We start from the raw sequence: 17,780 nt of genomic DNA on the forward strand, positions 1-17,780 counted from the left end.
CAGCCTCCCCTCCCCCGCCCCCTACTTACCAGCTCCAAGTCCAACCCCAGCTCCCTGCTGCAGCTGGTAGAGACTGCCTGAATCATCAAAGATCTCTGAATCTTTTCCAAAGATTCGGAAAGCTTTGAATTGATTTGGACCTTTTTATTGGTCCCCTGACTCGATTCCAATTTGGAGATCTGGCCACCGAATCAGGTCACATCTCCTTCGAATTGAATCGGCACCTGAAGCTTCACACAGCCATGATCCACAGCTGTAGAGTGTTATGGGAAAAGGAACACTAGTGGACTATAAAGCAAGTCCCATCCACTATCATTCCTTGACAAAGTAATTCTCCTTGTATTCATTGTAATCACTGTAGTACTGACTGGAAGGTGGTAAATGATGGACGAAAGGTCTTCATGGTTCCAGCAAGTCACAGAGTTTGAATTACCCACTGGAAACTGTCTTGGTATCAGAGCTTCAGATTTCAGTACCCTGAATGCCTGCATACAACAGATTTCTCCAACCAGAACAGCAGAATCTGTCAGTGCTATGACAAAAGGTAGAGATGGACAGGAAAAGACCATCCAGATACAGACTTCCTATCCTTTCCCTGGGGATGCCATCTCTGGTCAACACCTATCCAAAGTTCTATTCTTGGATGCACCAAGCAGCACCTCCCTTGCAGACAGATGAGGCCAGAACAAGCTGCAGTGAGATATGTTTAGACACTTACCAGGCTGTTTTTGAGAAGGACTCTATGATATCTGAGTGGAATAAACGGATGGGTCGATCCACAGGTTGATGCACCCACTCATCATATTTCTCCCCCAGCTGACCCACCTGCCATAGAAGTGGTCTGTGCCAGTCCACAAGATCCTGGGGAGCAGAGAACAAGGTTTAAGGTCTCCTACAATCACATCCCTCATCTGTTTTACATTTCATGCCTTGCATAGTGCTTTTCTTTGTGTTACTGATATGTCCCCGTCTCACACAGAAGACCTGGGTTAGCCAGGTCGTATGTATAGCCTACCCACGATTACTTGTCTGTTTTCTAAACAGCAACACCTCAAGCTCTTTACTCAGGCTCAAGGTAAAGACTGCTATATGCTAGGAAGCTTCCCTAACCACAGTGCTAAGAATCTCAGAGGTTATGCAAAATAAATAAACAAACAAATGCTAACAGCACACTTTCGAGCATGAGTATGAAACACTTTTTTAAGTGACAAAAAACATCATGTCACCAGAGATCAAAACACCCTTATGGTGGGGCACTGTTTGTGCCTGCCACTTTAAGATCAGACCCAAACAGCAAGTAGGTGCCTGATTGCAGCAGCCATTTTAGATTCAGGGCTGCCTATATAAGCAGGGCATCTTGTTGCTGGCAGGATAGGCAGCAAAATCATCTGGCTGCAAAGCTGGTAGACCATCCTGGAGGTAAGGGAGGAGCTGTAGGGCATGGCTAGGAGGCTCAAGGTCCTGGGCATGACCAGAACTACACCCTGCCAGGAGTGGGTGGCCTGGTGGGGCTCTCAGTGGTGCGGGAGCCCCCAGGAAATGCCAGGCCAGTTACCACCTTGGTGAAAGGTGGGTTGGGGTGCCTTGACCCCTAGCCCCCAAAACTGGGTGGGTCACTTGCTAATAGGGCCAGAAGGCAGACCCCAGAGATAGTGGGGTTAGAAACTCAGGCCTGATTGAGAGAGTACCCTCAACTGGTCAATGCTGGGGCTGGGGCCAGGACCAGGACTGTCAAAAGGGCCAGGGGCCCACTGCAAAGGACACCCAGAGCTAGGAGGGCCTGGGGTTTCTGACTGGCTTTGGAGGTGAGGCCAGGGCCTGTATGTCCAAAGGTCCTGGGGGGACCATGCCCAAGAAGGAAAAACAGTTTCAGAGAGCTAGATAGCCTGAATGAAGGCAGGATAGGCCACCTGAATGGAAGGATGTTGGAGAGGTCCTGATAAGAGGATTCCGGGGCCCAGTGTGGGGCCAGTGAGACTATGGATGCCATCTGTGGGGCATGGGTTACGGTGTAGGGAAGGTACAGAGCTGCAGATGGCGCCCCCAGGCACTGGGGCAGAAAAATGGGCAGCCTCCTGCCTAATTAAGATTGTTAATTTATTAATAACAAGGCATGGCAGAAGAGAAAGTGGGCGGTTGGCCCAGAAACAGGTGGGCGGGGCAAAGGTAAATCAGCCCCGTTACACCCCTCCTCCCCTTGTCCCTCCATAGGGTTACACAAGTAGGACCAACTGCCTGCCTTCCACCTTGCAAAGTTCCCCTTCAGTAGCCCAGCACAACACAAATGGGTCCACATTTTGTTGCAAGGTAAAATATCCGAATTCAAGTGTAAAAAATACCCGGACCAGGAAGCAGATGTGTTGGATGGTGTCAGAGGTGGCTCCTGTAAGACTGTTTCTGTGGCTTTTCAGAGTTGCCAGTGGGAAACTGGCCAGGTGAATCATACACCTTTTGGCCGCACAGTACATAATAGAGATGGACACTTCTGCACAGCCCTATTTTGCCAGCTGTTTCGTTTTGACACTGTTTAGACTCATTTCAAGCTTGAAACAGCCTCCAAACAAAACAGGGCTAGTCAAAACGCTTTGAAACTTTCAAGGGTGTACTTGGTAGCCATACTGGTCTGAGACAAAGACATGCAAAAAACTAGGGCTCTTGGTTCCAAAATGTTACTTTTTATTAAACCAACTGGAAAATGGCAAGAAAATTGTCCTTTTCTGCAAGCTTTTGGGATCTTGCCATTTTCCAGTTGGTCTAATAAAAGGTATCATTTTGGAACCAAGAGCCCTAGTTTTTTGCATGTCTTTTTGAATCAGACCAACACAGCTACCAAGTACAACCCTGAAACATGGAAGATGCCGAATTTCAGCCAATTTTTGGATTTTAAACTTCACTGCAGAACAACAAGGAAGTATTTTTTGCCTCCCTGGCTGCCATCTGACACCTCCAGGGAAGGAATTCTGCTTGATCAACACATCAAAGAGCTACTCAACACAGCTCACAAAGATATTCCCATGGACCCAGAGGGACAGACTTCCATCTTCAGCTCCCTCTGCACAAAAATGAAATTTATTTCCTACCTATGGGGACTTCTTTACCATCTTGTAACATCTACACTTTTCCCAGAGCCTGATGAAGAGACTTTAGGGATGATCCTGAAAGCTTGCAGAAAAGGACAATTTTCTTGCCATTTTCCAGTTGGTCTAATAAAAGGTATCATTTTGGAACCAAGAGTTCTAGTTTTTTGTATGTCATGAAAGTTTCAAAACATTTCAAGTTTCAAAGCAGCCAGCCAGGTGGTGGGAGATGGGGGAGAACCAGGGCTGTGATCCCAGCACCACCAGGTGGGGAGTACAGCCCTGGCTCTTGCCACCTCCCGCAACTGGGGTGCAGGAAGCCGATCACAGCGTAGGGGAAGAGAACTGAGCCCCGGCTCAGTTCCCATCCCCAGCACTGCGGTCAGGCTGGAGAAGGGAACTGAGCCAGATCAGGCTGGGGAAGGCAACTCAGCCCAGCTGGGGTGACTTCCTTTCCTCAGGCCAATCTAGACCTGGGGAGGGGAACTGAGCAATTCAGCTCAGTTCCCTTCCCCAGTCCCAGGTGACAGCACCGGCTTCCCTCCTTCATCTGGCAGGCAGATCGGGGGCCCTAAGCCCCAGGAGGACTGGCACAGCCCTGGCAGCCCTCCTAGGGTTGGGCCCTGATCTGCCTGCCAGATGAGAGAGGCTATTTCAAACTTCCCTATTATAGCAAATGGGCAAAACAGCCTCACTGTTTTGATGAACTGGAACAGCTGTTTCAACTTGAAATTAAATTTGAAACAATACCCTGTTCCGTCAAAACCTCAACTCAAATCAAAATGGAACAGTGACATGTCACACAGCCCTAATGTACACCATCTCAGAGAAGTCCAAGTCCATAATTTCAAAGAGGATACTGAGAGCAGCAAGGAGCTGCAGCTGAAGGCAGTCCAGGAAGGCATGAAGGCTTCCTCCACCTCCTCTTTGCAGGAAGGTCAGACCAGCAGTGCCACTGGATTTCAGAGGCAGACTAAGGTGCCTGTGTCCAGGGCCCCATGCAGCAGTGGCCACAGCAGGTCACCAGTTCTCTTGGAGTTGGGTAGTTTGTTCAGGGTGTGCCAGATCCAATGGGCTTACTCTGGTGTTGCTCTCACTAAGTACCACCTCTAAGTCAAGTCGAGACAAGTGACAAGAACATGAGCATAATGTACTTTGACTGTCCATGTGTACCACACTTTCTGAGATGGGATCTAGAGGCTCATACAACCCCTGCTCTTGGTGGGCAAAGGGAGGGACAGCAAGGTGCTGGGGCCTGCCACACTCATCTTTGTCCACAGCGGGAGAAGCAGGCAGTGATGGAGGGCGGGGGGGGGAGCTGTCTAGTAAGCTACTATCAAGGAAGACTTGCCATGCATAGAGGTCATCTTCTAGCACAGCAAGCACATGTGAAGGGAGGGCAGCTTTTACTTTAGCTAAAAGGCAGAGCACAGGCCTATTCAATTGGCCAAAGCCTTGGCTGAGAGCCAAACAGACTGAACTGAGTTTGAATCATAGAATCAAAGACCATACTGAAAAACACAATCCAGTCTGTGGATGATTTCTTTTCCACAATTTCCTATTCAATTTCATTTTTAAAGTTTTGTTGTCTAAGAACAACTGTCCTGAGGTCAGCCATGGAATGTACAGGGAGAGTAAAATGCCAAAGACTTGTGCGTCTTTGTGGAATGAATGTCAGGTTGGTGTTCATTCATTCATACATGTCGGGACTAGGGCTGTGTGAAGCTTTGGGTACTGATTCGATTCGGAGGAGACTCGGCCCAATTGGTGGCCGAATCTCTGAATCCAAACCAAATCAGGGGACCAATTAAAAGGTTTGAATTGATTTGAAGCTCTCCAAATCAACTTGGAAAAAAGTCAGAGAGCTTCGGTGATTCGGGCAGTCCCTGCCTGCTGCAGCAGGGGGCTGGACCTGGACTCTGAGCTGGTAAGTAGGGGCCAGAGGAGGAGGATGGTGGAGGGGACCATGGGGGGTTCCCCACCAGTTCCCATCCCCTGCCTGCTCCCCCAGCCACCTGACATTTTACATCAGCCGAATCTCCAAATCAGATTTCGCCAAATCAATTTGGGACAGTGATTCAAATAACCAAATCAAATCACTGTCCCCTGAATCAGCTGAATCCAAAGTGAATACTAGCTGTTTTGCACAGGCCTAGTAGGGATCACCTATCGGTCCAATGTAGATAGATGAAGGACACTCAGCAGCTGATGGCATACTTGACATTGGTAGAAGTACAGGTAAATAACATTCAATGTTTATAAACCATATTGTCTGTTCCTATGATGATATAGTCTGTATTGATGAAGGGGCACAGCAGGCATCTGGGCCTACAGCAAGGCCTGGTGCCTTGGTGAGAACAGGAGTTAGGTCCTGCTGCTAGAGAGACACTGTTTGAGTCCAAAGGGCTGACTAAGCTATGGAGCAGCTAATGTGTCTTAGCTACCTTGAGATGGTTGTCATTTTCCAGGAGGGGTTGGCAGTTAATGATGGATGCTTACAGATGTAAAAAAAGAAATAAGCAAAACCCTGTGATTTACTTTCAGCTCAGTGCACAAAGCATGCCTAGAAGAGGCACTGTGTTAGTTTGACCTGGCTCTCCCAAATTTTGCTGCTTTTAACTAATAGCTAATTGACACAGTAATCCATCTCTTTTCCCAACAAGATCCCTCCAGGGCTCTGTAGCAGCTAAGCTTATTATAAAAAGGTTGTTAGAAACAGAGATGCCAAAGCCCTTTGTTTGGAAGCTGCAGTGGACTCCCTGTGAATGCATGCAGGGTCCTGGGCAGGAACTGGTCAGTGTCACAACAGGGAGTTACAGCTATGCACACTCATTTCCTAGCCTGGAGGCAGGTTAAAATGCTGCTGTGTTGCCCAACCTTTAAGTTGCAAAACCAAGTAGTTTCTACTCTGGTTTGGCTGGGTAAATTTCAGACCTAGATGTCTAAATGGAATCTGTCCCTTCGAAAGAAAAGCAATCAGCATGGACTTGCAAAGTCCTGTCACTCCAAGACGCACAAGTTAGGCACTGCTGTCATACTCCAGAACCTCTTATTTGGGAATGGATGGCTGTATCGTTCAATTTTTTTTTCCATACTTAAGAAGTTCTTCCACTGTCCTACCCAGTAACATAACTAGGTGTGGGCAAGAGGGGCACTCATCTCTGGCACCAAGTTTGGAGGGGCATCAGAACTGGTCCCCAGCCTGACAGGGTCTGCACCCCAGCAGCAGGAGCAGCCCCATACCTTACCCATGCTGGGAACTCCTGAAGAGTCCCTGGCTGCTGTTGCTGATTGAAGAGCAACAGCCAGGGTGAGGGTGGGGACAGCATGTGATGGCAGCAGTAGATCAGCCAAGGACCGTTGAGGAGTTCCTAGCATGGGTACATGGGGTAGCCTGCTTCATCCCCTCTACCCTGACTCTCAGAACCCAGGGGCATGTTGCAGCTGGGAAGTTCCTGCCTCAGAGCGCAGGGCTCCAGCTCCAACTTCTACTTTCAGCTGCTTTCCACACACTCTACCTGCCCAGTGGGGTGAGCAGACACTTGCAGGCAGCTGAGTGGGTGGAAAATGGTCAGGAGCTAGAGCCATCCAGTTGCAGCCCCCACCTGGCATGGTGGTGGTGGTAGCAGAGGAGGAACCCCTGGAGGTGGATGGAGCTGAGCCACACCCAGACAGCCACAGCAGCAGCAGTATGAGCAGTCCCACTGGGAAGCTGTGTGTACTGGCCAGGGTCAGGGCCAAGGCCAGGGCCAGGGCCAGGGCTGGTGGACATGTGGCGCTGGCTGCCCTGGGTAGGGTCAGTCCCATGTGGAGAACCAGAGGAGAAGCTGCAGGCCGCAGGGAGGGGTGAGGTGGGCATGGACAGCACCTGCACTGCCTGGGTGAGTTCTGCTACACGCACCCTCTGCCCCCATCACCCCTACCTCCTCACACCCCACACCCCTAGTTCCCAGGATCTAGCGTAAAGGCAGCACCCCACACCCCCCTGCACATCCCCAACATGCAAGAGTAAGACTTTATTTTGAGCTGTTATCTAATTGCCTCTATATACACTACTCAAAAAAACATAAATTAGGAAAAAAATATTTTTTGAAATAAAAATCAAGTATCTCCTATAACATTTTAAGTATACAATTTGGGGGTTTTTTTAGCTATAATTTGTTAAAATGATATCTTCTAAAAGATTTTAGGAGTATGGCCCTTGACAGCTCACCAAAACTCATGAAGTGGCCCTTTAGCTAAAATAATGGCCCACCCCTGCCTCAGGGGCTGCTGCCTGTGTGACCTTTCCCCTCTTTTCTGGGAATCACTGCCAGTGTTACCACTATGAGGGCCTGGTTTTTCATCTTCCAGACCAATGTTTCCTCAGTAATCTTCCTCCCTACAGTCAGAGCTCTGCATGCTGAGACACAGTCAAGTCATGGATATACACAGGGCCTTACATTTTGCTCTGAAGCATCCACCTTTTCCTCACTTCACATGAATCTGGCAGAGAAGACACTTATGTCACAAAAGGTCAAATACTTCTTCCTCTCCTCTCTGCCAATGCCCCATGCAAGAATGTGGTTCAACTACATTGTTAACTCCACATGAGTTGCAGGGAGGACTCCACAGCTCTGGCTGTCTCATCATTTTATTGAAGGAAGTTTAACACTGTTTTCAATTGGTCGAGCCCATACAACCTTTTCTCTTCCCTGAAGGCCAAAGTACTACAAGGGCCATCAGAGAGCAGGGGAGTTTATTTAGACAAATGCAAAGAGGACATTAGAAGCTGTACAGAGCTATGGTAGGAATGCCCAAAAAAGGGAGAATCTTTGTTATTAGTGGAGAGGAGGCTTTGCTGCCTACTAAGTAAGCAGAATACTTTTGTAAAAACCAAGGGGAGAATGACAGAGAGGGAAAGAAGGACTCCTAGCAGTGGCAATTTCTGTTTGCTTTTAAGTTTATTTATCAGACTTATGCTTCACTTTAGATAAATCACAGCCAGCTCCCCAAGTTTTCAAGATTATTTCTAGCCACAGTATCTGTGCTAAATGTAAGCAATGGGAGTGAGAGCTCTTCACTCACCACCTCCTTAGGTTGCTGGGTGGGGAGTTTTCCCTACTTGTGACCATTCATCCCTGCTTGCCCTTTACATTTTGCCGTACCACTCTGAATAGGAAGTACTGGAATTACAAAGACCTGTAGAAGACAGAAATGCACTTGAAAGCTTATCTAAATCCATTCCAACCATGCAGTTGGTCCAATAAAAGGTATCACTCACAACAATCTTTGCTTCTCACAAAGACCTACCTGTTCTTTGAAGTCTTCCACAACAGTAAGGACTACCAAGTTCAGTGCCCTACTTCCACGTACATCAACCTCCACGCTACATGTAAGCTGGGCAGGATGTATTTTGAGAAGCCAGATATTACCTCTTCAGTTCAGAGCTGCACCAGCAGGTTCTCACAGCCAGAGAGAGACTTCTGCCCTGTTGCTCTAGCTGACTACTTGTTTACCTGGGGATGCTGGGACATTACTACACTTGTCATGAATGGATATTTGAAGTTGTAGGATGCATGTTGTGTGTTGAACAAATCTGGGTCCAGCCCTGGTTATAACAAGGATACATATGTGTACATGGAAACAGAAATACTGTCAGAGTGTGAAAAAAGTCATGTGGAAGTATGGGAAGCTAAGAGAAAATAAAGACGGCCAAAATAAATGTGAATCGGAGGATAAGAGGAAATGCAAATGGAGAGGGAACAGTAGGACTATCTGAATAATTCATTTTGAGTTAATGGCCAAGCCACAAATATGTTTTGAGTTCATTCAAATAGTTTTTCATTTTCAGCTCAAATGGGGTGTGGGGAGTGTTTCAGGTCAAAACTAAAATGATTTGGTTCACTCTAAATTACTTGTTTTAGTTTCTTCCCTCAAAGTGAACTTCATTTTAGCACCAAAAATGACTTTGAACTGGAAAGTTGAACTGCTTGGATATTTTTGTAATCTCTCATTTTTTTTGAGCAAAATTATTCAAGTTGGCCAGTATTTTGGTTATCTGATATTTTTAACTGCTGAAAAAAGATTTCCTGAAGAAAAATGCTGTTTAGGTCTAGGAGATAAACACAGGAAATTCAGTCAGATTGTGGAGAATTGTTGTGCACACACTTAATGCCTTCAGGAGAAAGCATTAAGACAGGGGTGAGCAAAACGGCAGAGTCCGACCACTGGTCAGATCTATTTCCCAGCAGCCCCTGCCTATGCCACTCTAGCTGGTTTCCCAGGAGTGGCGGGACTGTGACAGCACAGGGCGATCATGGCCCTGTGCTCTCAGTCTCCATGGAGAACAGCTCCAGCAGCGCTGGCAGAGCACACAGCTGGGTGGGGAGCTGCATCCAAGGCCAGGGCCCTGCAGAGATGACAGCATGGGCACAGCGTGGCGCAGAGCCACGATCCACTACCTGCACGCCCCTGCCTACAGAACCCACACTTGTTGCAGGGGCATGCGGGCAGTGGATCACGGCTCTGCCCTAGGTCCAGCCCACACTATTGCTGCCACAAGATCCTGGCCCTGGCCCCAGATGCAGCTCCCCGCTGAGCCATGCACCCTGTCAGCAACACTTGGACCAGTCTCCATGGAGACCCTGGGAGCAAGAGGCCATGACGGCCCCATGCTATCACAGCTCTGTCGCTCCTAGGGTCTTCAGGGAGACCAGCCAGAGCAGTGCAGGCAGGGGCTGCTGGGGAATGAAGTCCACCGCAGGCCTGATCCACCCCATGGGTCAGACTGCCCACACCAGCATTAAGAAATGTTTGCATACTCCAAATCTCATCAACAATTGTTAACAAAACTAAAACCACACTCACACAGCCTCCAGTCTAGAGCAAAGGCCAGAAACCTATGGCTCGCAGGCCAGATCCAGCCCATTAAGCTTTTTGATCCAGCCCATGGACATGGGGCTTTGGCAGCATGTGACAGTGGGGGTCCTCCTGCATCTCTCTGTAGCACAACGTGAAAATTGTGAAGGAGACTTGTTCTGCTCCCTGCTTGGCTGGAGCAGTAGATTCCAGCAAGTGACATTCCGTCTCCCAGGGGGTGGAAAGTGACAAGCACTCTGGGATGCTGGAGGACCGTTCTATGGCTTCTCTCAGAAGAGAACACAGGCAGACATTTGCTCTCCCAGAAGTGATTTAACTCTGGTTGTTTTCCAGTTATTTTTCTCTTGGAGCAAGCATTTTTGCTCTGGGAGAAAATCCTGAATGTCTGCACACCAGTGGTTTCTCCTGGAAGAGTTGCTGCTCTCCTAGAAGAAACTGAATATCTGAATGTAGCCTCAGTTGAATGCATGGAAATTTGTAGACACACTAGACAAAAACCGGTTTCCAAACCTTATAGGTCCCCAAACTAGTTGGTACTGAGCCATATGCCTGCATGGCCCAAAGTATGAAGGGACTAATTGACTAGGCCAAGAGTATATTTGCAATATTTATAGTGGCAGATAGTAATATGGTTCAACAACACGGTACACCAACTGCATTGGAACAGCCAAGCCAATATAATGCCCAGGGTTTTTCTACCTGGTTATGTTAGTTCTTTGGTTTTCTATTATCCTATTGTATTAAGTAGCCTGCTCCTCCTCCTATCCCAGCCCCTAACAGAAATCTCTCTCAATAGACAAGTTGTGAAGTGGCTGAGCCACAAACCAAAAACAATTGGCCAATACACACAAAGAAACTATTAACCCACTGCTCCCTACCACCTGTACATAACTTCTTCCCACACAGGAAACAGACCTGGAAATGACCTCCTAGCAGGAGACTCAACTTTGACCTATAATTACTCATAGCAAATCTCATTCATAACCTTAGAGCAATCCTAAATTTCAGTCCAGGGATTTTTCTTACCCTTACTGCTTTTGCTGAGAGGCTGTTGCAGAAGCTTCACTGTTCACTTGCTTTGGAATCTTCTTTTCTTTGTAGCCGAACTTTATTCGGGGTCTATTCACACCCATTTGTTCATGGGGCAATATTGTTTTTTAGCATCATAGCTCCTCTTCCTGCGTTTTGTTTTTCTCCAATGTATTGCTTGTAGGCAGCAATCCTATTTCCTCTCATCTTTCATTTTGCCAAGCTACACAAGTCAAGCTCTTCCCCATCTCCTCTGCTAGGACAGGCTGTCCCCCTGCTCACTGTAGTACAAGAAACTTTCCTCAAATGTGAGTTTATCTTTCTAAAAGATCAGTGACCAGAAGTGTTTTTTGACTGAAGAAATAAGTTATGGCCTGCATAAAACAAAAATGAATTTGTATAGTTCCTCCCATCTCCCCACCCCCAGTCTCAACAGTGACCAGTCTACGGAGCCATTCATAAATGTGCCCCATATGTCCAACTGTTTGACTGGAAGCTCCGGCTCCTCATCTGCCTCCCCCACCGCACATAACAGCTCCTTGACCTCCTCTCAAGAGTAACATCCGTTTTTCTGACCTATTTGTCAAGGTGTTGTTATAAAGGTTTCCTGGCAGTGTGGGAAATGATTCTTTACTTCAACTGATGGATAAACAGCTGGCAGTCCCTTCTCCAAGTCCTAACTAGAGATGCGAAGGCCCAGAAAAAAAACAGAAACATTCAGGGGAAAGAAGTGCAGGTTTTTTTCCCCCCCAAGGACTTTTTTTGGTTTTTTTCCAAAAAATTGGAAAAATGGAATTTTTTTGGAAAAATTAAAAAGAAAGCCTCTTATGAAATATTTTCTTTTAGAATGATGAATAAAATGTTTAAGACAAGGAGTTCATATATTGCCAGCCTTTACTCCCCCAAAATGTATTCCAATAACTATGTAATAGGAAGACTTTTATGCAAGACTACCTACAGTATCAGATCATTACAATTCCTGTACACCGAGAACAAGCAGTACAGTACAATTCTCAAATGCAAGAGCAAGATGCAGGGGGCACTGCCATTTTCACAAGAGAAGGAAGAAGGATTCAGTGCCTTCTTTGCTTGTGGACTTTCTCTATTACTGACTTATGATAGGCTGGTGGATCTGCTCCTGTCCTCCTGACTAGGCCTCAAGGACAGGGAGTGGACACTGCCAGCAGCATCCATTCATTCCTGTAGAGATTAGAAACAAGGAGGTTGTTGCCCTGCTTGCTCAAAAGCCTCTGGAGAGGAGACAGAGCAAGTCTAAAGGTTTTGTCATTGGAAGTAACCTGCCTCCTCCTGGCCCTGTGACCTTGAGATCCAGAGAAATACAGAAGCAACACAAAGGAGCTGAAAAAAAGTATACTTCTTCATTGAAAGATAAGAGTTTAAATTTCTCTGAATTCAGTATATTAAACTATATTTTAACTGCATTAGTATATTTTCATAACCTATGTAATTCATAATTGAATTCCTACTAATCTGATGTTCTGTGACAAATCACCCAACCTTAGCAGTGAGGTGAGGTCTGCAAGACAGGGAAGTTGTTCACAGTTAACTCTGAGGCGGCCTCTCCTCCATCCATTACTAAATTTGTACATGCTGTAGCTTAGTGTTTACATACGCAAGCTAGCCACTAAATTACATTTTTCTTTTTTCTCCCTCAGCAAAATGGTGTGACCAACTTCTAGCATATGGAAGCATTTCCACACTGTAAGTGATTCTGAGAAAAATGTGATTCGCAAATACTGTCAAATGAAATATGCATTTCCAAATGCTACCAGGATGACCAAACACATCCTTGTATGTAAGAAGTGTCCTGCAGACATTAAAAAATTCTTCATGGGTGTAAGTGAGGAGAAAGTAGATCATGATGATTGTGCGGGAACAGGTAAATCAGCAGGCTGTGAAGCTTGCTGGGCTGCCCCCTCCGCGGGAATGCCCCCGCCTTGGTGCCGGAAGGCGGAGCAAATACTTACCTGTTATAGGTGTGCGGCAGGAGCCTCCAGCTCAAAAGCCGCGCCACAGCAGGGAGCGGAAGCGCCGCAACGAGCGGCGGAGACTGGCGAGGAAGCAGAGGGGCGGATGCGCGCTGCCCAAGGCCGGGTTCGCACGTTTTGGGGCAGCGGTAAGGCGCCACTGCGGGGCACGAGCAAGAGGCGGTGACCCACAGCGGTGATGGATCGACTGCAACATGCCGGAGTGTCTGGCTTCGGCGCAAGCAGGGCAAAGGCAAGCCCCAAAAGGGTAAAAGGGGTGGATGGACTGTCGGCGGGGTGTTCTCAGCACTGAGCCACGGGGGCGGGCCCAGAGGGCAAGCTGAGGATGCCCATAGAAGAAGGCCCCGGAGAATGAAGCAGGATCCTGCTTGGGGAGAGAGCAGGACTTCAAGTACCGCCGCTTTAGGCAGCAGCAGCAGTCACGTGATCCCTCCATCACGTCTCGTGAGGTTTGGACTCACACGAGAAGAGGGAGCCTTAGAGGGATTCCTGCTGCAGAGGGACGGTCGAGGGTGTAGGGGTGGAGGAGCCCTCACCAGCTCCCCGATGGACACAAGGTCTCATTTCCGGACATGTATGCGCCAGACAGTCCATCTGAACCAGGAATCATCAAAGTCGTGGCAGGCGAGTTCGGGGCGTGTAGCCCGGAGGGTGACAGTCTTGTAACCTGAGGGAGACCTTTCGACCGAGCAGGACACTTCGGTAAAATACACTTTTTCACAATGATGAAAGTACAAGTAGCTCTTTCCAACGTCCTTGATCCAGAAGTCGTCCTACTGCTGCTGCTTCTATAACATCAGCATCACAAAGGGTTGCCCAATCAACATTCTCAAGTCACCAAATATTGCAACCAACTCTATACAAAATACTCTCAATAGATTTATTTCTAGACAAGATGACACCTGAAGATCAGGAAAAAATTGACCAAGCTCTTGCAAGAGCAATATAATTTTCTGGGGTACCATTGTCAATAACTGAAAATGCATACTGGTAGGAAGCTTTTAAATTACTAAGACCATTATACTGTTTGCCCAGCAGACATTATCTGAACAAGTCTCTTTTAGAGTCAGAATATGAACGTGTAATGTAATCCAAGGAAAAAAATCAGTGAAGCACTGTGTCTTGCAGTACTTGCAGGTGGATGGACAAATGTGTAGGGAGGAGGAATCATAAACTTTGTGATAACAACACCTCCACCACTGTTTTACAGAAGCACTGAAATAGGAGAGAACAGGCATACTGCAGAGTATATCAGCAGTAAAATATGTGAAGTCCTACAGAAGACTGGGAGTGGTAAGTTATTTGCTTTGCTGACTGGCAAAGCAAGTAACATGAAAGCAGCATGGGAGATCATAAAGGATAAATATCCATGTACTAGAGCAATAGGATGTACATCTCATAAGCTAAGCTTGCTTCTTAATGACATCATGAAGTTGGACGCTCTGCAAAAGATCTATAGAAGAGCAAAAGAAGTTATAAAACATGTAAAAGCTACTCATACTGTAACTGCAGTCTTTAAGAAGCAGAAAGAAAAGAATGCAAAGAATAAAATAGTGACACTCAAACTGTAGTAAAACTAGATGGGGTGGAGTGGTGATCTCATTTGAAAGTTTATTAAAAAACAAAGAAGCTCTTCAAGAAACAGTAAAAACTGAGGAGTTTAAAGCACCCAAAAGCATAAGAAACACTGTACTTAATGAGGATGTCTTCTGGATTCAGCTGCAGAACTCCCTGAAGATTTTAAAGCTAATTTCTTCAGCAATCACTGCATCTGGATCAGACAGTGCACTTTTGTCAGACATTCCTTATCAAATGGCCCAGATAAGTGTCTTAAAAACCAGTTGATTTTAAGTGCATCTCTGCTTACAAGTACAGAAGAAAGAAAGGTGAAAGACTTTATTAACAGACGGGAAGAATTTTGTTGCCAATCAATTCATGCTGCTGCAAATCTCTTGGATCCAAGATTCAAAGGCAGAAATGTTAGTGATGATAGCACTGCTACTGCATTTGACTGGATTACAAAACAAGCAACACACTTAGGACTTGATGTTGGAAAGGTACTTTCAAATATTGCAGACTACTGAACATCTTCAGGTATTTGGTCCAGGAATGCAGTCTGGGACTCTGCCAAGCATATCCCTCCTGTGACATGGTGGCAAGGCCTTTGCACGACACAGCCTCTGACTCTTCTTGCTGCTTGCCTGCTTCATATTCCTCCATCTTCTGCAGCATGTGAAAGAAACTTGTCTGTTTGGAAATACTCTTACCAAATCAAGAAATAAACTAACATGTGAAACTGTAGAGGAGTTTGTCTCAATCTGGGCAAAACTTCAGTTTCTAGAGGTCCATGAAGTTGACAAAAATGAAGGATCAGGAAAATCAGTAGCAGCAGAAACTGCTGATAGTGATAGCTCAGAAAATGAGACTGATTAGACAAAGGTTCATGTAGCAAAATTTGTATTCAGTGTAACTTGCGTTTTTTTCCCCCTTTTGTTCCTCAGTTCTTTTTTTAAAATGAGTGCTTTCTGTATCTGCTTGACACTGTGGAGAAAACTAAGTACAGAATACATAACAACTTTCTTTGTTTTACTATAATGATGATGGTTTCTTCTATTTTCAACTTTAATTTTTGCCTGCTTCTCATAAACTGGCAAAAACTAAGAGATGCTAGGTTCCTTAGAGTTCAGCAGCTTGTAGCTCCATTTATAACAAAAATTAAAAACATTTCAAAGTAAATTCAATTAGTAAATTTGTAATTATTGTCTAAATAAACTACATTATATTTATTAAATTAGAAGTAAACATGATAATTTTAGGAGCAAACAAAGTTATACATAATACATTTTATGTCCTTAAAGTAGCAAAGTGAATTTAGAGCTGTCAAGGGTGCTAAGAAAATAAGTATTGCTTGTATTTCAATTTTCTCCAAAATGTCCGTTTTTTTCCGGAAAAAAGCCAGAAAGAAACCAGTTTTTTTCCATGGCTTCAAAATTTTTGGAAAGTTTACATCTCTGTTCTAACAGGGTGCTCACAGCTTCCCCAGCTAGCTTGAAATCCTGGTAGGAACAGGGAGGAAAAAACAAGTGAACCATGCAGAGACAGAAGTTACTGGCCTTATTTAAAGACAATATAGACAAAAGCTCTGTTCTTTTTAGGGCAGCAGGAGGGTAAGCTGCAGAAGGAAACTTCTGTTTTCCCCTTCAGGACCAGAAAAGGATACAGCTACTAAGCATTTTTGGGTGTGTTTAAACCCCCCAGACAGAGACACATAGTCCACTAAGTGCCACTGCTGTGCCAAAGTATTGAATACATACACCACCTATCTGGAAGGACATGTTAGGTGACACTTTGTTTGATCTCTCTGTCTCTCTCAGAAAACCCACATTATTTGGATTTGACTTACCAGATAAAAGCACTTTTAAAAATTAAAAGCACTTAATTTAATTTTGAAACCAAAAGACGAAATGTTAAGAGCAGAATGTTTTGACAACTTCAGAAAGTGATATTATCAACATTTGAACTTGCAACCTTTGCATTTTGATAAAAATAGGTTTTTGTTGCAAATCTGTCATTGAAACATTTTGAAGTAGATGTATTTGTACCATCCGTGGGGCACTCTGGTCCATATGTCCAAGTGAGTCTGCAGAGATGCAGTCTTGTCTCTGTCCTTTTGAAACATGAAGTCTGTTCCCACCTGTGCAACTGGCTGATTGATCCTCAGCAAGGAAAACAGCCATATTACATATATTTTTAAATTGGTCTGAACATTGTTCCTGGGATGGCAAAGGGGAAATGTCACTCTACATGTAGTAGGGGAGGATCACTTAAAATTTACCATAGTTGTTCATTGCTGTTTGCACTAGAGAAGGCATTTCAGGTGTCTGTGGGCTCAAAGCAAACTGAGTGCCTAAGGCAGAGGAGTCACGTTATTTATGTAAAGTAAAAAAGAAATAACAAAGACAACACGTTGTCTGCTCTGGGTACAGTGTGCTACTGCCAATGAAATCACGCCCTACTTGTTACCCTTGCCTTATATATGCATTGTCATCCAGGTGTGGTGAACTGATCCATCCATTCTCTGAGGGAGGGCAGGGCAAGTTGACTCAGTTATGCACACTTAATTACTACCAATCTGAGATAATACTCATTGCAAACAGTACTAGCAGCTTCAGTTGTCAGAAACTTCTGTAAAATTGCATGGTGCCAGAAAACAGCCAGAGGCTGCTATCCTGCTTTTGCTAACCAGAGCGCTGTGAATATTTAAGTCCTAGTGAAATACTTAGTAATGTCACAAAAGTCAAGGTGAACAGGACATGGCCACCTGCCAAAGGTACATTATCACCTCTGCAGCAGCTGACTTTGGAGTAGGTGGTTGTGGAGGAGAGGAAGCTAACTGTATATTAACCACATGCTTATCAAAAGAAAGAATAGCCGTACCTGTGCACGACTCGATTGTTACTTGGCTAGGTTAGCTATTCTTCACTATACATCCTATAAATTTCATAGGCACACATTCCCAGTGGTAATGCTGGTATGCAACATGAAGGAATACTTTGCATGGTAAAGGTTACTTCCTTGGAGGACAGGAAATGTGCATACTGCTGAGGAGAAAAATCATGGCCACCATTCCCTTGCCTATCTAACTAGCCTCTAGCAGTCAAACCTGAGTTACATACAAGCCATCTTGAACTCTGTCTGCAACACTTTGGGTACAGAGAACCTAGAGGAAACAAGCTAGAGGAACTGGCCCTCCCACTAAGCAAAAAGCAATATGATCTCGTAGAGATTAGGGAGACCTGGTGGG

General features: G+C 45.6%; 1 protein-coding gene across 1 annotated transcript in view; it reads right to left on the reverse strand.

Moving 5' to 3' along the window:
- Positions 1-17,780, reverse strand: part of FA2H (fatty acid 2-hydroxylase) — a 115,060-nt gene that overhangs the window by 12,082 nt on the left and 85,198 nt on the right. Inside the window, exon 3 of the mRNA XM_019535615.1 lies at positions 719-861. Within this exon, the coding sequence (XP_019391160.1) occupies positions 719-861 (143 nt within the window). The remainder of the gene's footprint in view (positions 1-718; positions 862-17,780) is intronic.

This window comes from Crocodylus porosus, unplaced genomic scaffold, assembly GCF_001723895.1.
Source record: "Crocodylus porosus isolate Cpor-Errol unplaced genomic scaffold, CroPor_comp1, whole genome shotgun sequence".
Lineage (NCBI taxonomy): Eukaryota > Metazoa > Chordata > Crocodylia > Crocodylidae > Crocodylus > Crocodylus porosus.